Below are 26,587 nucleotides of genomic sequence, written 5' to 3'. Positions count from 1 at the left end.
GACTGTCTTCTCTCAATGGATCAGCTGTATAGCTGATGGTCCTTAATGGGCCATCAAGCAGGCTAGGCAGAGCTGACACCAACTTTTCTGGGGTTGTCACCCAGAAGGATAGCATAAGTTTGAAATACAGACAGTATAGAGCCAATATTCATAACTTCAACTACAAAAATGATACACACATATAGACAGCATAATCATAATCGGCAAACCATAACCTTGTCTTAGACACCTCATTTGACCCCCTTTATATAAGATTTGGTGCCACTACAGGACCTTGGTTGCAACGATGATCTATACGGTCCCAGATTGTCAGTAATGTCACAGTAATATCTAAAGGTTTATTTATAGGAGAAAAGAAAGAGGTGAGAGTTTAAATTGGTTAAAGGAATCAAATACATACAATAATTGCAAAGTTCTTGGATCAGGTTTCAAGTAGAGATGGCATAAACTGCTGGCTTTTAAGTTTCCGGTTGCTTCCAAATGATTGGAAGGCCCTTAGTCCCTTGGTTAGAATGCTCCCATTAGTATAAATCCATAAGCCAGAGATCAGAGCAGGGAAGAAGCAAAATGGAGATGTTTCTAGGGCTTTTTATAGGTTCTCCTATGTCGAGGGCAACTCAGTGTTTTGAAGCAGAGCCCTCAGCACAGTTTCAGGAAAAATACAGGCACACAAGATGGAGTTCAGTACCACATGATCTAGTCACATGCTCTTGCATGCTTTGAGTCATACCAGGGACCTTATTCATATTCTAGCTAAAATGGTCTCAGGAAAGTCCATCAGGTGTGGATAAGCTTCTTTCATGGCCCATTGTGTTCTTTGATGGGACGTCAATATAAGTATTCCCTTCACAGTGTGCTGGCTAGACTGGATGCAAAATACCTTGTGGGTGTTATCCAGGAGCAAACACATTTGAAATGCATTTTAAATGGCCAAAATTCATAATTTTGGATACAAAAATGATGCATGCATACAAATAGGATAATCACATTCAGCAAACCATAACTTTTTCATTGATACCTTACATAACATACTTTGTACAAGATTTGTTGCATTGTATAACAATGGTAGCAACAATGATCTATATCAGATGTGGGCAAACTATGGCCCGCGGGCCACATCCGGCCTGCGGGACCCTCCTGCCTGGCCCCTGAGCTCCTGGCCCAGAAGGCTAGGTCCTGGCCCCTCCCCTGCTGTTCCTCCTGCCCTGCAGCCTCAGCACGCCATGCTGCTGGTGTAGTGTATTTAAACTGCTCTGCTTAGGAATGTGCTACTGGTAGCAGTTAAGGAGAGCAGTTTACTACGCTACACTGGCACAATGCTCTGGGTGGCGTGGCTGTAGCGCCGCCAGCCACTGGTGCTCCAGGCAGCACGGTAAGGGGGCAGAGAGCGGGGGGGTTGGATAGAGGGGCAGGGGAGTTTGGGGTGGTGATCAGGGGGTGTGGATGGGGTCAGGGCGGTTAGAGGGCCAGGAACAGGGGGGCAGTCAGGAATGAGAGGGGGTTGGATGGGACAGTGGGGGGCAGTCAGGGGCAGGGGTTCCGGGGGTGGGCAGGGGACAGGGAGCGGGGGGGGTGTGTGTGGATGGGGCAGGGGTCCTGTGGGGGCAGTCAGGGAACAGGGAGGGTTGGATGGGGCAGGAGTCCAGGGGGAGGCACAGCCTCCCCTAACTGGCCCTCCATACAATTTCTGAAACCCGATGTGGCTCTCAGGCCAAAAAGTTTGCCCGCCCCTGATCTACGTGGTCGTATTTTAATCATATAATGTCACAGAAGGTGATAGAGAATTCCTGGCAAAATTTAAATGAGTGCATAATAGGATTATAAACTTTGAAATTATGTAGGTGGTTGTACTGTCTAAAATTGTCACTATTGCTATTGTTATGTACTTAACTAAGTTATTTTAATAGTATGTTAATATGCTGTTACAGTTATTTTCTTCTTGTTTCTGCTTTTATTTTGAATTCGTTTTCTGCGTGTTAAGTTGTCAGATGACTGCTTGAAGTGCCAAAAATGCACCCACGTTTTAAAGCAGTTTTTTTAATGTTACACCGGACTCTCGCTAGAACGTGGGATTTGGGATCCATGTGCGGTACCGCATTAACGCGGGGACTGTATTAAAATGAATTCCAATTAAAGTAATTAAATATGGGATTCATGGCTGCGACCGCTTTATATGTGAATTCGCGCTATATAGATGTGTGTTCTAGCGAGGGTCCGGTGTACTTTGTAAGAAGTTGCTGGACTCAGAAATATTTTATTCTATATTTCCAGAACGCCCTATACCCTTTGATCACATGATGTATGACCATTTACAGAAGTGGGGACCCCGTAGGGAAGAAGTGAAATTTTTTCTTCGGCATGAGGAATCTCCAGCTGAAAACAATGAACAGAGTAAGTACGCTTACCTTACACAGATAATAACTAAGGCTACGTTTTAGTCATGGGTAATTTTAATAAAAGTCACAGACAGGTCATGGGCAGTAGACAAAAATTCACAGCCCATGACCTGTCTGTGACTTTTACTATATACCCCTGACTAAACCTTGGGGGAGGGGGCTACCTGGGGCCACTGTGGGTGCTGGGGTGGGGGTGCGGGGTCAGCAGCAGTACGCTGCCCGAGACCCGCGCTGGTGCGGGGGGCTTGCTGCAGTGTGCAGCCTGGAACCTCTGCTGGTGCTGGAAAGGGGATGAGCAGCGGCGAGTGGCCTGGGACCCCTGCTGGGGGTGTGGGTTTGGTGAGGCTGGCAGGTTCCATACCTGGCTCTGCGCCTCCCACCTGAGCAGCAGCAGCAGCACAGATTGGGTGCGGGATGGGGCAGGGGAGGTGGGCAGTGCTTATCTGGGGGGCTCCCCGGAAGCAGCGACATCCCCCTCGCTCAGCTCCTAGGCGGAGGCATGGCCAGGCAGCTCTGCACGCTGCCTCCACCTGCAGGCACCCCCCTTCTACCTTTCCGCAGCTCCCATTTCCCAGCCAATGGGAGCTGCGAAGCCCGTGCTCTGGGCGGAGGCAGTGCACAGAGCTGCCTGGCCACTCCTCCGCCTAGGAGCTGAGCGAGGGGGATGTTGCTGCTTCTGGGGAGCACCCCAGGTAAGCCGCACCCAGAGCCCGCCTCACCCTGTCCCGTGTCCCAACCCCCTCCACCCTCACACCCAAATTCTGCTGCTGCTGTGGGGGGGAGCACAGTGGCCCGAGACTGCCCCTGCAGCAGCTGGTGTGACTGGCACAGGAGCTGCCTGAACTGCCCCTGGGCCAGGCGCACCAGCCACTGCAGAAGTCACAGAGGTCACACAAAGTCATGGAATCCGTGACCTCCATGACAGACTTGCAGCCTTAATAACTAAAGTTAACTAATCAAATTGTTTTATGGAATTATTTACAGGAATGCATTAAAATAGTTAGCATTTGTCACAGTTCAGGGCAGCTGTACCTGTATTCCCCCTCATGATCCAGTAAGGGCACCCACTCTTAGGCTTCTGGCTCCCCAGTCGTCACCTCTCTTGAACAGAGACACATGTCTCCCTTCTTCCTAATGAGGATATCTCCGGGCTGCAAGTTCTATGCCTACACTGTGAATTCCCAGCAACTCAGACTGCTTTGGCAGGCCTGTTTTGCCTTCTCCTTAGAGGTTATAAACGGCATAATTGCCCTCAGTTAAGTTACCACATAACACTTTCTAAGCAATTTTTTCTTAAGATAAAAGCATTACAGAGAAAACCATATTAAAAACAATAAAAGAATCCAAATGCGTGCTGACAAGGTTACCAGAGATCACCCCAACACCCACAAAGGCTCTGGCAGGTGAACAGTCCTTCAGACCCTATCAAAGGGGGTTTTCTGTGATCACAAGTCCATCACAGCTGTTAGCTCACAACAGGCACATGGATTAAAAGTTTAGTCCTTCCTTTGTACAGCCTGAATCTTTGATTTGGGAAGAGGTAATTCGTAAACAATGAGTTCCTTCTCCTCAGGTCCCTAGTTTCAAAAGGCTGGATTTTTGAATAACTTGAGGTGTTACATGTGCATATCCCCCCCTCCCCCCCCCCCCCCGCCTTAGAGATTTCTTGGGAAACCCACTTCATTTTAAAAGTTTGCATTGTTTCAAATAGTCCTTTGAAGCTCATAACACTTACCAGGGTTTACATTAGTCAGGTCTCCTCTAAGACACATAATCCCCATATAATATGTAAACATTTGCATTTTTAATACAATGAAGGTTTAACTTAATTCAGTAAAGTATGTTCAAATTATTGCAGGAAATGGCCATATCTGCCACAACACTGTATTAGCCTAATATAATACATAATTATTCATACACTTTATTGATGCACATTGTATAATTTTATAAAATGTGTTGCCAAAAGGCTTATTTGACCATGGCTTTGAAAGTGTTCACCAGGAAATATTATCTTCCCCTCACTTACGTGCTGTTTGAGTATGGGATAGTATACGTGCCCCTCATGCTAAATATAAGAAATCAAGAAAAAATATATGTCCTCTTTTTTTCCGTAGGATGAAATTGACTGTTACATTAAAAAGGCTCCCCTTCCCATTCCTGCAGTATATAAGAATAGCATTCGTATAGGAATGATTGAATATCTATTGATTTATTTTTCTTCTGTGATATATTTATTCAGTTAATGTGTTTAAATGTTATGTTTGGCACTCCTGACTAATTAAAAAACCAAAAACTCTAGACTTTGAACACTTCCATATGGTATAGGAATTTATTAGTCACAGATTAGAATTGGTGACATTTTAAGTTCTTTTGTTTTTCTACTTAAAATTTTAATGACTGAGTGTGATAATTTTTTGCAACATTTAGATTGGAAATGTCTTGTAAAATTAATTTTCATTTTCTAAATGTATTTCAATTTGTCACAAATTCAGAATTATTCATTTTATTCCAAAATATATCCTGGGAATTCTTTTTTGTATTATGCCATCTATTAACAGTGGTAATCCAAAACTCGAGAGAGAGAGGTGATTTAGGGGTGAGGGCAGCAAAGCGGAGAACTAGAACAACAAAAATCAGAATTCCACTGGAAAGTGACATTATTTTATTAAAATTCTCTCTCAAAAACAAATGAAGCTAGAAAACTGCCAACATTGTTATTCAAGCATGCATTAAACTTGGCTTTAAAACCAGTATTATTGCTTAAAATAAACGCTGTATATAAATTCAGCATCCTTTTTCTGCTAAACCACATTCAAAGACTCCTAAAAATTCATTACTTTCCTAATATTTCTCCATGTAAGAAATTACTGTAGTTCCCATAAGGATATTATGCAACTGTGGTGGAAAGGGAGGTGTGTCCCCAAGACACTCTGTAAGAAGTGACTCGTGATCAAAAAGTTTGAGAATCCCTGCCATAAATATCTTTCCAGTCATGAATGCCCCTCTCTGAACTATTCCCTTCAGGAGTTTCCTGGTAATAGCTAGATACCCTGTAGCCACTGGCAGGGGTGCTGGAACAATTTGTGCAGTGGGGGTGCCATTGAACCAAACTGTAAACCCTGTATATGATGAAAATGACTTCACGTCAGGGGGTGAGGCACCAATGGCTGCTGGAGCTTCCAAGAGTGGACCAGGTGTCTATTAGTGGCAACAGGCAGTACTGCAACTTGCAGTATCAGCTACACACTATAGTACCTAGTGTGGCTGATAGCTGTGGAATTATTGATCAGGTTCAGGTGCACCAGCTCCTAGTGACCAGCTGCCTCGGCTCTTTATTTTGCTTCACTTGACTATTCACAATTTTACAGTAGTAGCCTAGCTGGAGAAGTACACTTCTTCTTCCAATAATCCTTGAGACAATTAACTTCTGTTCTCCTGCCTTTTCTACATAATTGTATCTTGCACAAATTTCTCACTTTCTTCTACTCTTTTTTACTGTACAGTTACAGATTAGCTGCTGAAATCACATTTGTCTCCATTAAAACTGATAAAGGGGATTCCTAGGCATTCACTTTTCACTTTTGCTTGTTCTAATACAAAATGTAATCATTATTATTATTATAAATATATTTACCTTAATTTTTTTCACTCTTTTGGCAGAAAATCTGATCAGAATAGTTATGGACATTAGTCCTCCTCCCTGTGACTTGCATGCTTTGGTGCCAGAAATGACATAAATGAGTTTTAAATGTTTCACTCCAGAACTAGTTAGAATGCTGAATGCTTTTTCTGTCATTACAACAGAGCACAAGTACCACATATCAAAAGACAGAGGAGAAGTGGGAAACAATTAGACTCGCCTCTTATGAGGACAGCTTAACAAAAAAATATGTTTTGCTTTATTCCATAAAGCAGTTTTTTGTTCCTTTTGGTACTGATCCAGAAATGCTGATGGGTATGCAAGGCTTAAAGCAGTTTTTATATTAAAGGCAAGGTCCCTTGTTTTACTTCCCTGAAAGAGGGCACCATGCATCTCCAAGCAAATGACTTTGATCCGAGAGAGAGAGAAAAATCTATTTTGCAAAGTATCCCTGACAGATTCCTCTACTCTTCATGTAGCTATATTTAAAATAAAAATGGAATAGCAATTTCTATCATGAAAACGCTATGGTCTACTTGACTTTTAGAAAGAAGCTTTCTATCAAGGAGTGTAGTATTAAATCAGGAGAGCCTTAAGGGATTGGTGTAGGTAATAGAATCTGTTTTCTCTGATCAAACAGAGATAGATGATAGTTAATTTACAAGAAAACTTTGAGATTATACTTGTATATGTACTCACTTTGTCATGCTCAGTTAATCTGTCTGAAGGCTATGAAGGAGTCACCAGCTGAGATGCCTACTGGTATGCTCAGGCTGTTTTGACTCAATTCAGTTAATTTGACCATCTCTAACAAGTAACTTTTTTTTTTCTTACGTCTCAGCTAAGGCTATGGCTACTCTGGCACTTTACAGCGCTGCAACTGTCTCGCTCAGGGGTGTGAACTCCCCTCCCCCCCCCGAGCGCAGCAAGTTACAGCGCTGTAAAGCGCCAGTGTAAAGCTAATCCCCTGTAAAATAATCCCCTCATGGAGGTGGAGTACCAGGAGTGCTGGGAGAGCTCTCTCCCAGTGCTGGCGTGCGACCACACTCGCACTGCAAAGCGCTGCTGTGGGAGGACTCCCGTGGCAGCGCTTTGAAGTTTCGTGTGTAGCCATGCCCTTAGTCTTGATTGCTTTAATTAATTCTCCTTTTGAACCCTTTCTGGGTTGTTCCATATGTAAAGTTTTCTAAAAGTATTATTTTTTGACTCATTAGTTTTACAACGGTGAGGCATAGATGATGATTTGGATTACTAAAAGTGGCCCAGGTTTAGTTCCTACATTAACTTTTACCTTATGTACTAAGGGATATTGCTCTACATATATTTGAGTCATGATTAGACTTAAAATTGAGGTACTGACCATTTGTGGTCATAGAAATTAATTCTGTGTTTCTATTCACAAGAGAAAGATGGTGGATTTGATGCCATAGCCAAGTTTCAACAGACATACCCTGTCCACGAAAATTATTTCTATAGTTTCAGTGGAATAAGGGATTCCCCACTACCTCTCTTGAAAGCTGTAGAATATAGTGGTGCAGAATGGCTCGTTGTTTTTTGACTAGGTGAAGTCCAGTAGTGCATGAAGGGATGTCAATACATACTGATTTGTATAAACTGTAAAGTGCTTAACCATCCTCTGTGATTAAAGTGCAATATAAATGTATATGTATTAAATATGTTTTAAACATGGCCTGGAGTTTTACGTACATGGAAAACATGCTTGTCCTTTCTAAATCAGGCATGCAAGGCTTCTAAATCAACCATGGTAAGATTAATCAAGCTTTATATTAAGGAACTTTGCAAGGCATCTGGGAAACGGCCTCTAATATATACATTTGCAATGTACTCAGCCAGAACTATTGTTTCTTGTGGGTACAGAAATATGAGGCTTTAGCAGTCAAACTGTGACAATATGATGCTCAGTTCACTGACTTAAGTAACAGTATTTCTTGGATGTTTGTGGCAACAAAACTTGTTTGAGGCAGAAAAATACAGAGCCGCATATTACAGATCTTAATACAGGCGGGCCATGAAGTCAACATTTTCTACTTTTGCGGACTCTGCGATCTACAAAGAGTAACCTAATGCCAAAGGTTTGTATTGATACAGTAGGAATTGGCAGAATTGATATTACAGATAAAAGGAAACTTTATGTGCTCATAACCAAGAGGAATAGTTCCATGTTAAAATGAATATTGGCAACAACTAAAACAGTCAATCTATTCTTTTGATAAAACCTGTCTTGTCAAATAGTTCCTGAAGTGCTGAACTTCTGTTGAGAAATTTGTTGCCTCTTTTTAAAGGCATTGGAATATTATTGTAAAAACACAAACAAAACAAAAAACTTGATACTGTAATAAATATTGATACATATGGAGTGGTTTGTAGAGGATTAGAAAGAATATTTTAAGTAATTCTTAATTTTACAAATCCCTTCAGTATTGTTGTGAAAAAAGCTCGGTGCTGTTTTGCTGAGCTTCAAGTGAACTTGATTAACTACCCATTGTATTAAAAACAAAAACACCTGCTCCCTCGCCTCCCAAAAGAAGAAAAACCCTTAATCTATCAATTTTTAATTGCTTTTGAACTTTTTTTTACCAAATGACAAATATATAGTTATTGTAGTTTGTAAGAAAGGAAATTAAACTTACAAAAAGCTGATTTGTTAAAGAGTGATTGTAATTTGTACAGATACAGTTGTAGTTTTGCAGCGAAAACCATGTGAATTAAAAAAAAACAAAAAAATACCCCTTGCTAATAAGATTGATACTTTATTTTTAGGTGGGCGTCAGACCCAAAATCAAAGAAATGGAATAAGTATACCTGTGGAAAAACGTACAGAGAATGGGGTATGTAACAAATGATAAATACAGTGTGTTTTTTGTTTTTTTTGAAAATTGCCATTATTTTAAAATTTAACACTATCTGTTAAATTCATCTTATAGCTGGGAACTGCAAGAAATATCCTGAAGCTTAAGATTCGATATTGTATTTTTGAAAGGGAACGGGAGAGTACAGTTTAACTCTTAGAACATAGAGAATAGCTTGTCCTCCAGAAAGTTTAATCTTCTCCTCAGTCCCACAAAAGCAGCCTAATGTCCTGCCAACTGCTGATTGTGTCCTTTTGGTTTCCCGCCTCTCCTCCCCTGCCTGTTTGATAAAGAACCACCCAGATTACTATTTTTAGAGTAGCAGCCGTGTTAGTCTGTATCCGCAAAAAGAACAGGAGTACTTGTGGCACCTTAGAGACTAACCAATTTATTAGAGCATAAGCTTTATTTGCAAACCTGAAGCAAATACTCTCCAGCAACCACATACCACACACCACACAACAAAAACACTAACCCAGGAACCTATCCTTACAACAAAGCCTGATGCCAACTCTGTCCACATATTTATTCAAGTGACACCCATCATAGGATCTAATCACATTAGCCACGCCATCAGGGGCTCGTTCACCTGCACATCTACCAATGTGATATATGCCATCATGTGCCAGCAATGCCTCTCTGCCATGTACATTGGCCAAACCGGACAGTCTCTACACAAAAGAATAAATGGACACAAATCTGACATCAGGAATCATAACATTCAAAAAAAAAAGAACACTTCAACCTCTCTGGCCACTCAGTAAAAGACTTAAGGGTGGCAATTTTGCAACAGAAAAGCTTCAAAAACAGACTCCAATGAGAAACTGCTGAGCTTGAATTAATATGCAAACTAGATACCATTAATTTGGGTTTGAATAGAGACTGGGAGTGGCTGGGTCATTACACATATTGAATCTATTTCCCCATGTTAAGTATCCTCACACCTTCTTGTCAACTGTTTAAATGGGCCATCTTGATTATCACTACAAAAGTTTTCTTTCTCCTGCTGATAATAGCTCATCTTAATTCAATAGCCTCTTACAGTTTGGCAACTTCCATCTTTATCTTCTTGCTATATGTTCCATTCCATGCATCCGATGAAGTGGGCTGTAGTCCACGAAAGCTTATGTTCTAATAAATTTGTTAGTCTCTAAGGTGCCACAAGTACTCCAGTTCTTTTTTCCAGATTACTTTGAGACAGTGGTGTCCCTCAGCACCACTTAGCCAAACAACTGTTCTTACATGAGCTGCTTCTCTACTGCTGTCTCCTGATTTAGCGATCATGTTAAAGGCCTGTCAAAATTGAACCATATATCTATGGATTAGGTGCCTTTTTAGACAGCGGTGAAGTAGGTTGCGTTTTCCTGCTAGCTGAAAGTTTCGACAATGCCTTGTAATAGCAGATTGTTTTTTTTGTTTTGTTTTGTTCCTGTGTTTAACTTAGTAAAACTTCAAAGTTTGAAGGTTCTCACACATAAATAGCATTGTGGAGATTCCCTGTTTGTTGTGTTTCAGTTATTTCCACATTTAAACTTCCTCTTTACAAGTAAAAATAACACTTTTCTGACCGCCAAGCCTAAAAAACTCAAACCTGGGACCTGAAATCACTGGTACGTAAGACTGGAAAGGACCTTCTGGATCGTCAAGTCCAGTCCTATATTGCCACAGGCAACCCATGTCATATAATCCCATTCATAAGTTTATCAAGCTCCGTCAAAATTGGACAGGAAGTTTGCTTCCATTACTGCAATTGGAAGGTTGGTCCAGAACCTCACTCTGTTGATGGTTAGAAACATTCTTCTAATTTCCAGCCTAAATTTATTCATAGGCAGTTTATGTCCAAATGTTTTTGTGCCAACATTGTCCTTTAGCTTAAATAGCTCTTCTTCTTCGAGTGCTGTCCCTGTGGGTGCTCCACTCCAGGTGACGGTGGGTCCTGCCGCTGTTGATCGGAGATCTTCGGTAGCAGTGCCTGGTCGTAATGCAAATGCTCAGCTGCTGTCTCGTGGTCTTGCTAGAGTCTGCCTGAGTGCGCGCCCCCCTCAGTTCCTTCTCAACCGTCCTTGACTGAAGACGGGACTCGGGGCACTGCTGATCCTCTTCCCTGGCCTCTGAAGGAAACAATTACAAATAATATAGAAATAGTTAGTAAGATCCCAGTTGTTTCTCTTCCCTTAGAATAGTTACTTAGTTAAAAAAACAAAAAAACAAAAACCCCACCCTTTTTTTCCTCAAGCTTGTCTCCCGCGGAGACACTCTCCCCTGGCACTCCAAGCTCAATAATGCCAGGGGCTTCAGGATTTAAGAAATGTGCTTCCTGCAAGGACTTTATGCCATGGTCTGATGGATACTCACATTATGTGAAGTGCCTTGGCGAGACACACGGCCCTGCTAAGTGTGTCCAGTGCACGAGCCTCAAAACCAGGGCTCGTCGTGACACGGACCTGCGGCTGAAAATGCGGCTGCAGAAATTTCTGCATGAGAAGCCTCTGGAGACGGACACTGTCAAACCCTCTACCCCATGCTCCCCGGCCAGGTCCGAACCAATTGGGAGCATGGCTTCACCCTCTCAGGCAGAGAGGCAAGAAGCCCAACTGTTTCCAAGCAGAGACTTTCACAAGGGTAAGGGGTCTCCTGCGAGATCCTTACCCTCAGAGCTGTCCGTGCCGAAGTCAGGCGCCTCCAACCATCCTGCCACCTCAGCCAAGGCTCTCATGGAACATAGAGGCAGGGACCCGACTTCCCGTGCAGGGAAGATCTCCTTGGCACCGACTCCTTCAGCACCAAAAATAGACCCAGTGCCGACAGTGCGCTCTACTCTGGTGCTGATAAGAATGTCGGCACCGAGCCTGCCTGCTGCTCACATGACAGCAGCAGACCTCCCACAGGGTGCATACAAGAGACCTGCAGCACTGGGAAAAGCCAAGCAAAAGTCTTGCACGTCTCTGAGCACAGATCACGTGCAGCAGACTCAGATCCTAGGGAACAACAGTTCCTAAGTCAAGATGACCTTTCAGTGGCACCTGAGCCTAACTCTCCACTCCTGGACACACAGTGCTCACTCTTTGACCAGCTGCTCTCCCCACCTGACCTGGCTACCTTTATTGACAGCGAGCCTGATATGCAGCAACAGCAGGAGTTCTCCCCACCTGCCTCTCCTCCTCCACCGGAACCTTTTACGCCTCAGATCACGATTAATAACCACCAGCCTCAGTTTCCCTACTTCACCCTCCCTGTGGGCGGCACCTAACTTTTCCTACCCAATGCCTTGGCCTCACTGGTACTCTTGGCCAGCTCCTACTGCCACTCACCTTCATGCTTCTTCCACGAGACCACAAGCTCCTTCTGTGCCTCCATCTTCATCTACTTCTAGACTGCCTGAACCCCCCTCTGAAGAGGTGGGCCAGGAGCTATACCCTGATTTGCTGACTCCTAACTCTCTCTATCAGCTCCAGACAGAGCCCTCATGCCTCTGCCTCCACAGAATGTGGACGACCTCAAACAGTTCCAGGAACTTTTCAAGAGGGTGACACTCAGCCAAGACAACCCTTTAGAGCAGGTCCAGGAGACACAACACAAACTCCTCAAAATCCTACAACCACCTCTGCGCCCTCAGAGATTGCTCTTCTCATAAATGAAGCACTCCTAGAACCAGCTGACACACTCTGGCAGACCCCAGCCTCTATCTTACCAACTTGCAAAAAGGCTGAACGCAAATATTATGTTCCTGCTAAGGCTGTAGACTTCTTATTCTCTCATCCACAACCAAATTCTCTGGTAGTGGATGCAGCGACTCAGAGGATGAAACAGCCTCACTACCGGCCCACCCAGCAAGACAAGGACCTCAAATGTCTTGACACCTTTGGCTGCAATGTTTATACCTCCTCCACTCTGCAATTCAGAATTGCAAACTATTCTGCCCTACTTGCAAGCTATGATTTTGATAACTACTATAAACTCTTTGATTTTACCTCCCATATTCCAGAGGACAGGAGAGCAGACTTTAAGTCGGTCCTTGTTGAGGGCCAGTTTGTTTCCAGAACAGCCCTACAAGCATCTCTGGACATGACGGATACCGCTGCTCGCACTACTGCGACTGCTGTGGTTATGCGCAGATCTTCCTGGCTGTCTGCATCAGGTATCCCCAAAGACTTGCAGACCAAAGTGGAGGACCTCCCCTTTGACAAAGACAAACTTTTTTCCAAGAAAACCGACGAAGTCCGTCACACCATGAAAGACTCTAGAGCGACCCTGCGCACCCTGGACATTTACTCATCCCTTCCCAGGAGACAACAGTATCAACCTTACCAGAGGCCATGCACACAACAGTATCACTAGCCTCAGAACAGACCATACGATATACCCAGGAATTGCCCTAGACCTCCTAGGCGCAGACAAAACTGAGCGCAAACAGCTACCTCCCACCCATCGGGAAATAAACAACAATTTTGAAGCGTTGGTTGAGGGTCTGCATGACGACTCCTTGACTCCACTGCCTACTTACCCGTTTGGCCACCGCCTCCAGGTTTTCCACTATGCCTGGCAGCAGATTACACAGGACCGTTGGGTCCTAGAAATAGTTCAGTCTGGTTACTCTAACCCTTCCCCATCCCTCTTCAGGGACCCCTCTCACGAGCACCTACTTTGCGCAGAAGTGGATCATCTTCTATGGATAGGTGCAGTGGAACCCGTGCTGACACAACATCGAGGAAAAGTGCTCTACTCCCACTACTTTCTGACCCAGAAAAAGACCAGGGGATGGAGGCCTATAGTAGACCTACGCTGACTGAACAAATTCGTAAGAGTACAGAAATTCAAAATGGTCACACTGGGCACAATAATACCTGAGCGGGGACTGGTTCACAGCCCTCGACCTACAGGACACCTATTTTCATATATCCGTTCATCCAGCCCACAGATGCTTCCTGTGGTTCACAATTGGACACGACCATTTCCAAAACAGTGTACTCCCTTTTGGACTCTCCATAGCACCGAGAGTATTCTCCAAGTCCCTAGCCGTAGTCGTGGCCCACCTCCGCAGACACAGGATCATACTTTTTCCCCTACCTAGACAATTGCCTCATTAAGGGCAACTCATACGACAAGATGCTACAAGCTACCCATTTCGCCATCTCCCTCTTCCACAGCCTGGGCCTGCAAATAAATGTCCAAAAATCCACCCTGACGCCTACACAGCAGATTGAATTCATTGGAGCTCACCTGAACTCAATTCGAACCAGAGCCTCACTACCACACAACAGATTCCTCACTATCCTATACCTCATACGCACGCTCTCTGTTCATCCCAGGATACAGGCAAGAATTTGCCTACTGCTCCTTAGCCACATGGCAGCCACCACCTTCGTGGTCCAGTACGCCAGGCTGCACATGAGATGTCTTCAGGGTTGGCTCAACTCAAACTACAAACCCAGCAGGCACAGCCTCTGCATGCTGCTGACTCCTCCAGCGAACGTACTAGCTTCCCTGCAATGGTGGATAAGACCAGAGAACCTTTGCATGGGAGTTCCCTTCCAACAACAATCCCCCATGCTCATGCTCACCATGGATGCTTCCCTGGTCGGTTGGGGAGCGCGTCTGGGGGGACACACAGCACAAGGCCGCTGATCCATGCCAGATATGAGTCTACACAAAATCCTCCTAGAGCTCAGAGCAGTGAGACAAGCCTGCCTTCACTTTCTTCCCCTCATAAAGAACAAATCTATCCGGGTCCTAACGGACAATATAGCATGTATGTTTTACATCAACAGACGGGGAAGCACAATCACACTCCCTATGCATGGAGGCCATCCGATTATGGAATTTGGTGCATACTACACCACATACAAATTATTGCGTCGTACCTACCCGGCTATCACACCACTACCGCCAATACATTCAGCAGACACTTCTCCAAAGAACACGAGTGGAAATTGCACCCCACGATACTACAACAGCTCTTCTACCAATGGGGCATCCTGCCAATAGACCTCTTTGCCACAACCCAGAGTTGCAAATGTCACCTATTTTGCTCCAGAGCGGGATTCTGGACTGCATCCCTAGGAGGTGCGTTCCTCATCCCGTGGAACAACTCTCTCATGTACGCCTTTCCACCAATCCTTCTGATACAGAGGGTCCTGCAGAAGATCAGAGATGACAAGGCCCAGGTCATACTCATTGCCCCAGCTTGGCTGAGACAGACATGGTATCCTTACCTGCTCCACATGTCCGCCCATCCTCCACGGACTCTCCCCAACAGACCAGATCTGCTTTTTCAGGACAACGGACGAATTCTTCACCCTCAGCTCCAGAAACTCCTCCTGACAGCATGGTTCCTTCATGGCTCCAGACCCACGAATTAGCCTGTTCTGAGCAAGTCCGATATGTCCTCCTGCATAGTAGAAAAGACTCCACTCGTAAAACTTACCTGCAGAAGTGGAAGCGCTTTTCTCTGTGGTGGTCAAACACTTATCACCCCATACCATGACCCTCCCTAATATCCTAGACTACCTTCTGAAACTAAAACAGGACGGACTCTTGCTCAGCTCTATCAGGGTACACCTAGCGGCCCTTAACACCTTCCATGATTTGTTAGATGGCTATTCACTCTTTGCCCACCCACCATAAAACGCTTCCTCATGGGCCTACAAAATCTTTACCCTGAGATTTATCCATCGGCAGCTGCATGGAATCTCAATCTCGTTCTTCGCGGTCTTATGAAACCTCCATTCGAGCCCTTAGCTACCTCATCTTTTCTTCATATGTCTATGAAGGTAGCATTCTTGGTTGCTATAACATCAGCAAGGAGGGTAGGCGAAATAAGCTCCCTGATGGCCTACCCTCCCTACACAACCTTCTCTAAAGACAGTTACCTTGCTACCACACCCTAAATTTCTCCCTTAGGTGGTGTCCACCTTCCACCTTAACCAATCAATATACTTACCTACATTCTAACCCAAACCTCATGAGACTCCACATGAAGTGACTCTGCACACCCTCGACGTCAGACAAGCAATTGCCTTCTACTTAGACAGGACTAAACCATTTCGTAAATCCTCGCGATTATTTGTCTCCACCACCGAGAGATCAAAGGGTGCAGCAATTTCTAAACAACAACTTTCCAAATGGATCTCCGACTGCATCAGATCCTGTTAATACATTCAGAATGCTCAACTGCCTGAAGGCATCAGAACTCCTTCTACTTGAGTCATGTCAACATCCGTTGCCTTCCTCCGTAATGTACCCATTCCTGATATCTGTAAGGTGGCCACATGGTCATTTGAACACACATTTACTAAACACTATGCTCTCACGCAGGATACCACGGCAGACACCACAGTAGGCCATACAGTACTGTCTACAGTACTCACTGCCACAACTCCAAAGTCCCACCAGCCTTAGTGGGTACTGCTTCACATTCACCTGGAGTGGAACACCCACAGGGACAGCAGTCAAAGAAGAAGAGAAAGTTACTCATGTTGCAGTAACTGAGGTTCTTCGAGATGTGTGTCGCTGTGGATGCTCCACTACCCGCCCTCCTCCCCTCTACTTTAGAGTACTATTCTGAGGTCTCCACGGTAGAGAAGGAACTGAGGGGGCTGCGGGATGCACGCGCTCAGGCAGACTCTGATGAGACCGTGAGACAGCACCTGAGCGTGTGAATTCTGACCAGGCACTGCTACCGAAGATCTCCGATCAACAGTGCCGGGACTCACCGTAACCTGGAGTGGAGCACCCATCTCAAAGAACACATCTCAAAGAACCTCAGTTACTGCAAGGTGAGTAATTTTCTCTCCTCCCTCCCTGCTGTTTACCTCCTAATGCAGAGGTGGGCAAACTATGGCCCGCGGGACCGTCCTGCCTGGCCCTTGAGCTCCTGGCCGAGGAGGGCTAGCCTCCGTCCCCTCCCCTGCTGTCCCCCCTCCCCTGCAGCCTCAGCTCGCAGTGCCACCAGCGCACTGGGCGGCGGGGCTGTGAGCTCCTGCCGGGCAGCGCAGCGGCATGGCTGGCTCTGGCTGGGCAGCACGGCTGCCAGTCCTGCCGCTGTGAGCGGCGTGGTAAGGGGGTGGGGAGCAGGGGCGTTGGATAAGAGGCAGGAGGTCCCGGGGGGCAGTCAGGGGACAGGGAGCATGGGGCAGTTAGATGGGGTGGAGGTTCTGGGAGTGGGGGGGCAGTCAGGGGATGGGGAATGGGGGGGTTGGATAGGTGTGGGAGTCCCCAGGGGCCTGTCAGGGGGCGGGGGTATAGATGGGGTCGGGGCAGTCAGGGGACAGGGAGCAGGGGGCGATTGGATGGCACGGAGGTTCTGGGGAGGGGGGTGGTCGGAACAGGTGACAATTGGATAGGCGTGGGAGTCCCGGGGGGCCTGTCGGGGGTGGGGGTGTGGATAGGGGTCGGGGCAGTCAGGGGACAGGGAGCAGGCAGGGTTGGATAGGGGTGGGGGATCCCGGGAGGGGGCGGTCAGGGGACAAGGAGCAGGGGGGTTGGATGGGTTGGGGGTTCTGAGGGGGGCAGTCAGGGGGCAGGAAGTGGGAGGGGGCCGGGGACAGGCTGTTTGGGGAGGCACAGCCTTCCCTACCTGGCCCTTCATAAAGTTTCAGGGTAGCTCCTATGTAGCTCCCCAAATCCTGCCCTCCGTATGCAGGAACACCACACTAGTTCCACTTCATCTGGGACCTCCTATGCCTCTGGAAGCAGAGAGTCACACACACAATTTTCCCTTTAATCACCACCTGTTGACAGTATTAAAGTCGATGAAAGTATGGCTTTGTGTCCAATTTAGCATGCAGATGTTAATTTTACATTTATGACTCAGGTTCATAACATGATAAATGGTTGATTTAAGTTTTTGTAAAAAGATTTTCGCGTCAGTGTTTAAATAATAATAATTAATAATAAATAAATAATCAAACTTCTGCTTTTAGCCACAAAGGAAGAATTTATAATGAGCTGTTTAAACTCATGTGAAACATGGCAATTTGTGTTTGAATTCAAGATTTCCCATCAATAAGCACTAAATCCTATTGACATTAAGGGGTTAAACTGATTAAGTTCTTGTGGTATATATAAAAATACACATGCTAATGATATGAATAATGCAAGTGCTGAGAAGCATAGAAAACTAAGATTCTGTTTGTGACAAGTTTCAAACTGCAGGGGGAGGAGGGAAAGACGTGGTTTCAGGCTCAAGGATTTAATAGGCTTATTCTTACGTAATGCATTAGGCTTATTCATTGTTACTGAAATGCTGAATATTGTACTGCTCTAGAATAAATACAATACAATGGAACACTGAAGAAGCTTACAAAACTTAGTTAGCAAATTTTCTATAATCAGGTATATTTTTACTGTACTCTTATTGTGTTACCATTATTGAAATATTGATTTTGCCAAATATAATTAACTGGAGAAAGCTGAAAGTGTAACTGATGCATAGAAAGCTGTGTAGTTGGATTAAAATGTTTTGTCTTGGTGTTTAAAGCAATACTGCTGGATGAAATCACAGTAAATCTGTTTTATTAGAGTCAGCTTGAATAATTTTATGGTATTAGTCATGTGTGCAATTGCTTTTCTGTTCTGTGAAGCTCTCTCTGTTTGCATGATCACTACTTTTGATCATCAGTAGTAGTGATTTTAAGGTCAGGAGGAAAACTACTGTTTTGATTTTTATCAGATTATTTTCAAAAGGGAGACTTCAATATTAATAGTAGAGCAAGTCTCCTCCAAAAGGTCAAACATACATTACTATAAAAGTAATATTTATCATCCATAAGAATGAAACAAGGCCTATGTAAGGTAGCATTTGTTGCCAGGTTCTTCTTAGGTGCCAGAGACTGAGTATAGGTTGTCATGGCCTGGCTTTTGTTTCCAGTCTTACCAACTTTTCCTCCTTGGAGGAGAGAATTGCATTTTTCTCATGACATGACTTCTCCCCGTCCCTATGGATACGAGATTTATACATCTAGATTTCTTCCCCTTGTCTGGAGCCATGGGGAAGAGGGTGGCTTCTCAAGATCAGTTCTTCTTTCCTCTGTAAAATACCAAATTTCCAATTTCCTCAGTGGAAAATTGTATTCCTGAATTGAATGTAAGATTAATATTTTTAATTATATGATTAGACTTTTTGCCTTATTGCCAACCTTATGAATAACATTGGAAAACTCTACTGTTTCTGTTATTTTAGTTTGTTAATGTGGCCTTTGTTATGAGAAGATGGAACAAATCAAGGTTGTCCTTCAAAAGGTTAAATTGTGTAAAATAGCTATCTTGAGAACATGACTAAGACCAAGCGGAGCCAAAAAGTCCTAATTAGTGTAATAATGAGTTTATTTCAAAATTTGCCATTTGAGAAGGTGTATGGCTGTCCTAAGATTTAAGTCATGTTATGAATGGAATGTTACTTTATAGCTGGCTTGGCTGGTAGATAATTTTGCCTTTCAAATTCTCACTTCCTAAATTTTTGAGAGGGGCCACTCTCATGATTAGGGCCCTACCAAATTCATGGTCATGAAAAATGCATCACGGACTGTGAAATCTGGTCTCCTCCTATGAAATTTGGTCTTGTGTGCTTTTACACTATACAATACAGATTTCACGAGAAGATCAGTATTTCTCAAATTGGGGGTTCTGACCCAAAGGGAGTTGCAGGGAAGTCGCAGTATTGCCACCCTTACTTCTACGTTGCCTTCAGAGCTGGGCGGCTAAAGAACAGTGACTGTTGGCCGGGTGCCCAGCTCTGAAGGCAATATCCTGCCAGTAGCAGCACAGAAGTTAGGGTGGCAATACCATAACATGGTGTCCTTACCCCCCGCCCCCCCTTCCACAAAAACCTTGTGATTCCCTCAGCCCTACAACTCCATTTTGGGTCAGGATACCTACAATTACAACCCTGTGAAATTTCACATTTAAATAGCTGAAATCATGAAATTTACAATTTTTAAAATCCTATGACAGTGTAATTGACCAAAATGGACTGTGAATTTGGTAGGGCCCTACTCATGATGGATCTAGCTTCTGGAACAGGGATGAGTATTGGATTTGGTAACAGGACCGCCTTGATTTTTCTTGGCTCAAGGGAGACTTACAGGTAGCAAAGTTTGAAAACCAGTGTTTTTGAGCAGAAGGGAGTAATCCTGATTCTGCTGCTGAATAACATTCACACTAATGAGTAGCTGCCTCTCTTTTTCCTCTCACTCATATATACCTGAGATAGTTTTGTCAAGACTTCAATATCCTAGCAGTCCACTTGCTTTATTTATATTAGTGTTTTCTGCTGTTGCTTTATATTAGTGGTTTCAAAACAATGGTCTGTGAAGAGCTGATTGCTCATATGGTGCCAGCTGCTTCTACAGGTATCTAGTATCAGAGGGGTAGCTGTGTTAGTCTGTATCCACAAAAGCAACGAGGAGTCCGGTGGCACCTTAAAGACTAACAGATTTATTTGGGCATAAGCTTTCCTGGGTTAAAAAAAACACTTCTTCAGATGCATGGAGTGAAAATTACAGATATATATATTTATGCCTGTATCTGTAATTTTCACTCCATGCATCTGAAGAAGTGTTTTTTTTACCCAGGAAAGCTTATGCCCAAATAAATCTGGTAGTCTTTAAGGTGCCACCGGACTCCTCGTTGTTTTTACAGGTATCTAAGCTCTTCGTTGCAAATTTGTCTGGAAACAGGGAGGAACAACAATAATAGCAGAATCCACTAGGGGCCACTGTTAACACAGAAGAGGAAATGAGCCACCATTGGGAGTGGAGTTTCTGTCTGCCAGGAGGAAAAGTAGCTGGGGAGTTATTTGAGGGGAGCAGAAAGAAGAGGACCAGGTGTCCAGTTACGTCCAAATGAGAAGAGAGCCAAATGGATGTTGGAGGTACATGGTGGGAGGAGAAAGGGGCCAAGCACAGAAGAGCATGGTGGAGGGAAGCAGGGTGGGATGGGGGGGTGGTAGAAGTAATGCAGAATAAAAGTAGGTTAGTGTGATTCACATATCAAAAAGGACAAAGTGTTGATAACGTTAAATACAGATTAAAAATACTTTTTTTCATGTAGGCAATTACTGCAGTTGCACAGGGATGCTGTGAGAACACAAGTGGGACTGGAAGTGGCACCTGAGACAGTCTCTTTGTTAAGAAGTGACAACCACTAAAAAAAAAAAAAATCCCTACTCTTCATCCTAACTCAGAATTTTTTGACACGAAAGCTTTCTCTAAGAAGAGGAAAGGAAGGCAGTGTATAGATTATAGAGTAGGTCTCGCTACAGTTTATTTTGCTTTTCTTAATGCCAGAACTCTCTCCTAGTTTGGAGAAGGGAGACAAGCTCAATAATCCTTCTCTTGGATGTATACTGGGAAGAACTTCTGCTACTGGGCAGTGTGGGACAGAACTTGAGGCTGATCTTACCTTCCCTAAGGGTTTTGGAGTCCTGCTAGGTAAATCATGTTAGTTTCAGTCTAGGGGAATCTCAAGGAAAACAGGAAACTCTGTTTTCCTACCAACTGGAAGTTAGATTCCTTTAAGCTTCCCTAGTCTGGAAACCTCAGCCGAACCAGGAGATACAAATGGGAATTGATAGTATCTTTTAGTAGGCAGATGATGAAAGTTTGTTTTTGAGTTTTGACTGGTGAATGTTGTACCAACATCCTGACAAGCGGGTTGATTCAAATACTTTAGCGTGAGGAGGATGGAATAAGCAACCCAGTAGCTTCAGACTGGGAGAGATCTTCAGTTTTCAGATAGGAAAACAGTTTTTCCCTTCTAAGTTTATTTAGGCACTGAAGCAGCTATTCTTCGTATTTGATTTGACAGAGGGGAACATTAGAACTAAATCTAGATCTCCTAGATCATCTCTCCATATGGAATTTCTTATTCATCCTTCTGTTGGTAGTGAGGGGAGTGAAAGGGTTGCCCCTCTGAAGAAGCAGCAGCAGCAATAAAGTTAGCTCTCAGATCTGTAGGTCCTCTAATGCACCAGAGACCAGGGCCATACATGAAAGCTGAAAACTCTGGGAACTGAGAGAGCAAGACAGAAAGCAAGACAACAATTTAGAATTCTACCCTGGTCTACCAGGGTGCTTTTTGCTGCTGTAATGGCCAATATTTTATTAAAAAAAAAAAATTGTTTGAGCCACTTTAATTTATTGTAATACCTTCTATTGTGGCTTCTTAAATGACAATGAAATTTAGGTTGATTTAGCATAGTAGTTTATAAATCTTAAATATATGTACAGCTATATAGCTTTACATTAATACATGCAAATATGACAAGTTATTAAACCTAGGTATAGGACTTCATATGCAGCAGGATTTAAAAACAAAAATACTAGAAGCATTGTGGTGACATAATCCTGAAAACAATCTGTCTGTAACCTATAATTTTGTTGAAATGTTCCTGCTTAAAATGATAGAATAAACAAATGAAGTTACTGTCTGAAAAAATATGTAGTCTTTTTCAGACTGATTCTAAAACTAGTGTAGGTGTGGGAGGGAGAAAAATAGTTACTATTTCTAGTGTAAGGAAATAAAAGAATGTATTTCCTTTAGCTACAGCTTTCCAGAAGATATCCAAGATCTTAAATAGGAATTAAATCTAAATATAGATAGTAGTAATCCAAATAACAGTTCACTATATGTGTTACTTCCCACTCCTACCCCACCCACACATACTTTTTTTCTCCTCATTTATCAGGATTTTTTGTGAACCTAATTTGGAAAATTAAAAAAAACCGTGTAACCGTTTACTGAGCATAGGCTAGAGGTAATCAGTCTGAAGTACTGGCTCTATATAACATTCCATTCTGATTGTAGTAGAAATGAGCTGCTGTCAATTATGAGACTTGTGAAATTTTAGATCTTCAAGTATATGTCCTTATGGGTGCTCCATGTTTTTGTATGCCCGTGCCTATGTGCCTTCGATTTGAGAGTTTCATCAGCATTGTCCATGGGTCTCTGCACGCTTCTTAAACATCCTTGTGCTCCACACAGTGGGCATGTAGGGAGAGACATACCCACTGCGGCTCAAGTTTCTTCTCAGTCTCCTGCAGCTACAGACAGAGCACTGTGATGTCCACTAGCTTACCTTTGCTTTGTGCATCTTTTTTTGTCTTTCCTTTCTTATTTCTTCCTTTTGGCACAAGTTTTGTGCCCTTGTGCCCCTCTCTCCTCCCCACCCACCTTTGCTGGCCATGGCTAGGGCTGCTGCCCTCAACCTTCCCTTGCTTGCGGTCTTTTCTCCCTGTGTGTTATGCCCAAAACTGCAGGTTATGTCTGAAATCTGGTCTTCAAACCCTGCCAGATCTGCTAGAGGACTTTCCTCCTGCCAGAATAGCTAGGTGGCTGGCTAAGGCAGGAGCAGATGCAGAAGCTGCCTAGCATGGAAACAGGCATGGGGTAGAGCAGGAAGCAGGAGTGGGCTGGAGCAGGAGCACAGGCAGTCTCTCTGAACTACTAGACATTGGAAATGTTCCTGGCCAGGTAGCAACATTGAGCAGACTAAAGAGACTGCTTCTTTTAGATTCCTATATATCTGCCTTGAAATCACATAGGTGGGTCCTTGCCTATGAATTGACTGAACCGTGGTTGAATGGCATGGCCTATCACAAGACTTTCAGGTAATTGCCTCTGACTCATCTCACACTCTGGTCAGGGATGACTCATCAGGCTGAGGCAGGCTCTGGTTCAGAGGGGCCTCATGGATGAGTCCTCACAATCCCTTAATGATGGGCATTCCAGCTGCCTCAGAGAGTCCAACATCCCGTCAAACTGCAAGTTCTGCACTGGCTTCAAAAGCAGATTGAGGAAGCTGCGGGAGGACAGACTCAAGCTATTCCTAATGGAATGCTCACTCAGATCCATGGGATCTGACCCCTTCCCCCTTGGTACATTGGCCTTGGCCTCTCGCAGTACTGTGACAACCTTCTCAACCTCAGCTCCAGTTCTGGGGAGCAAAGACCAAGATAAATCTTCTGAGGCCCCCCAAGACTTTTCAGTAAGAAGAAACCTCAGTCTCCTGATAGGGAGTTGGAGTGCCGGGAGAAATCCGCCCCTCAGTGGTCAGGGTCTGAGGAGACTTCGTGTCCTGCTCCATGTATGAACAAGGCTCCTGATTCTTCTGTCAACAAGAGACCAGTACAGCTGAAAAGATTGTCTAATCTAAAGTCCCTCAGCAAACAATCATACTTAACACCATCCTTGGTACCTTTGGAACCCTCTGAATGCAGGGGCTCCTCAAAGAAAACACAGGCTCTGACTTTGGCTGTGGGCATAAGGAGCATGTGGACAGCTCGTCCGTACCATCCCTGGTACCACTAGGCTCACATCAGATTGGAAAATACTTCCTGGATTTGCTGGTACTGACATCAGTCCTCTCCCTCAAGGACCTCTGCATAGCAGAGGAGCCCTTTTCCTCTCTCCTCATGAAAAGTTGGCTGCCAGTACCCACTTAACCACTGGTACCAACTTGGCTGCTAGTACTGGCATCCCCTAGCTTCTCCGTTGGACACAGGGGATGACATGTCTTCTGAATTGGATATAGTCACCCAGGATTCAACTACATTTCCTTTCCAATGTCTGTCCCTACAATGTACCCTGAAGAGACGACTCCGGGAGCCAGTCGTCACCCTCCCAGCCAATCTTGGGAGGAGCACCCCTGGAGTCCTGCTCCATTTCCTTATTCCCCACCACACTGAGCATTTTGGAACACATTTCACCAACGTCAGAGTGAACTGGATCACTTGGTAAACTGAGCGCAAGTAAACAACAAGCATTTTAATACACAAATGTAAATGTATACATCTAGGAACAAAGAATGTAGGCCATACTTACAGGATGGGGGACACTATCCTGGGAAGAGTGGATAATCAGCTGAACATGAGCTCCCAGTGCAATGCTGTGGCGGAAAGGGCAAATGAAATCCTTGGATGCATAAAGAGAGGAATCTTGAGTAGGAGTAGAGGGATTATTTTACTTCTGTATTTGGCACTGGTGCGACTGCTGCTGGAATACTGTGTCTAGTTGTGGTGTCCACAATTTAAAAAAAAGATGTTGATAAATTGGAGAAGGTGCAGAAAAGAACCACGAGAATGATTAAAGGATTTGAAAACATGCCTTACCATGGGCAGACGATATAAGAGGCCAGAGGAGGCTAAGCCTCTCCAATCAGGATGCTGCTGCCAAAAGGGTGCCTGGCCTGTAGCCCCACTCCCGCTCATCCTCTTCTCCGTGGCCCCACCCGCGCTGCTCGTCTTCCTGACCATGCTCCGCCTCTTATCCCCGAGGTCCCACCCTTGCTTGCGCCGAGGCCCTGCTGCTCATGCCTCTCCACCCTCTCCCCCAAGCTTCCCCCCTCCATTAACTGTACGTTGGTTTTTATAAGGCTAGGAATTCAAAGTTTAAGTAGTCTATATTTTAGAAACCATTTAAGCAATCCTTTTCTCTATCCTTTTTTCTCTAAGAAGCCTGGGCCTTTGCAGCTATAGTAACTGATATGGAAAATGTGTAGTACTTTCTGTATGCAGTAAAACAATTTTAGAAGGCGGGGAAAAGTTGAAGAGCAAAGAGCTTGGTCTAGAAAGAGACCCAGTTCTTCAAATCTGAACTACGTTAAACATTAATTAATGTAAACATGCAACATTAAATATTTCCAATGTTAAACTCTTACTGCCACTTGCAGTGTGAAAGAATGTAAGTGTTATAACAGGCTGGCCTTCTAAGAAGGTCACACTTCTGGAGTTCTTTTTTTAAAAACAAACAAAACAAAAGCTGTCCCCAGGGTTTCTTATTCTGCCACCAGACTTCTGGGGAAGAGTCTGGAATGTCCAAAATCCAAACAAACAAGCTCATATAAAAATTTCATATAAAGAAATTAAAATTTTTAAAATACTGTGGGATTTCCAGAGTCTATGCACAAATCTGGACATCAAAATGAAGTTCTTCCTGTTTTCTGGTGGAGACTGACAGCACTTCATCTTAGTGTCTCTCTTTTTTAATGCAAAGAGGTTGTTTTTTATACTGCCTCCTTTCACAGAATGATCCATAAATCTGAGTGACTGAGACTTAATTTCCCAGGATCCCTTCCCACTGGCTGAGAGATCTAGGAATCTTGTTTCTTCTATACTTCAAGGCTCTCCTCCTGGGCTCTGCACCAAGTTAGCAGCCTGGGTTCTCCTCAGATCACAAACTGCCACCCCAAGACCACTTCCTCTCTTTTAGTGGTTGCCTCCTAACTTTCCTGGATCTGAATACAGAAAACCCCCTGAAACGCAGTTTAATAGCCCAAGGCTTTCCTTTTTAGGCTTAAAGGGCCAGCATACCCTGTTATACCTGGCTAAAGCCAGGTTATTTCCCAGATGGTCTGCCATGTCCTGTACTTCACAAAACATAAAAACTAACCAAACCTATTAGAACTGGAGGAAAAATAAGAATTAGGAAGCTACAAGCTTAAAGTGTGAAAACCAACTCTAGTGCATCCAAAATGGTTTTTGAGTTCTTGCTAGAACTCCCTGATCTCTTTGAGATTTTTCATAAAGGGTAGTTTCTTAATTCAGGGTAACAAACTTGGGAGGCTTTTTTAGCTGCTTGGAAAGATTCAGGAAGCACTTTAGGCTCAGGCCTTGGAACAGAAATAAACTGGACATGGTTCTTTACAGGTCCACAAGAGGTTCTCTTCAGCTACAAAACCCTGATGT

The 26,587-nt window shown here is 44.2% G+C and overlaps 1 protein-coding gene across 3 annotated transcripts in view; it reads left to right on the top strand.

Annotated features, from left to right (window-relative positions):
* The window catches only part of PPP1R13B (protein phosphatase 1 regulatory subunit 13B), a 143,504-nt gene that overhangs the window by 68,458 nt on the left and 48,459 nt on the right, over nt 1-26,587 (top strand). For all 3 annotated transcript variants that reach the window (XM_074956310.1, XM_074956311.1, XM_074956308.1), the window contains exons 3-4: nt 2,272-2,391; nt 8,818-8,885. In XM_074956310.1, the coding sequence (XP_074812411.1) occupies nt 2,272-2,391; nt 8,818-8,885 (188 nt within the window). The remainder of the gene's footprint in view (nt 1-2,271; nt 2,392-8,817; nt 8,886-26,587) is intronic.

The sequence above is a fragment of the Natator depressus genome, chromosome 6 (assembly GCF_965152275.1).
Source record: "Natator depressus isolate rNatDep1 chromosome 6, rNatDep2.hap1, whole genome shotgun sequence".
In the NCBI taxonomy this organism is placed as follows: Eukaryota; Metazoa; Chordata; order Testudines; family Cheloniidae; genus Natator; species Natator depressus.
The sequence above is the reverse complement of the archived record's forward strand: the minus strand, read 5'-3'. Positions and strand labels throughout refer to the sequence as shown.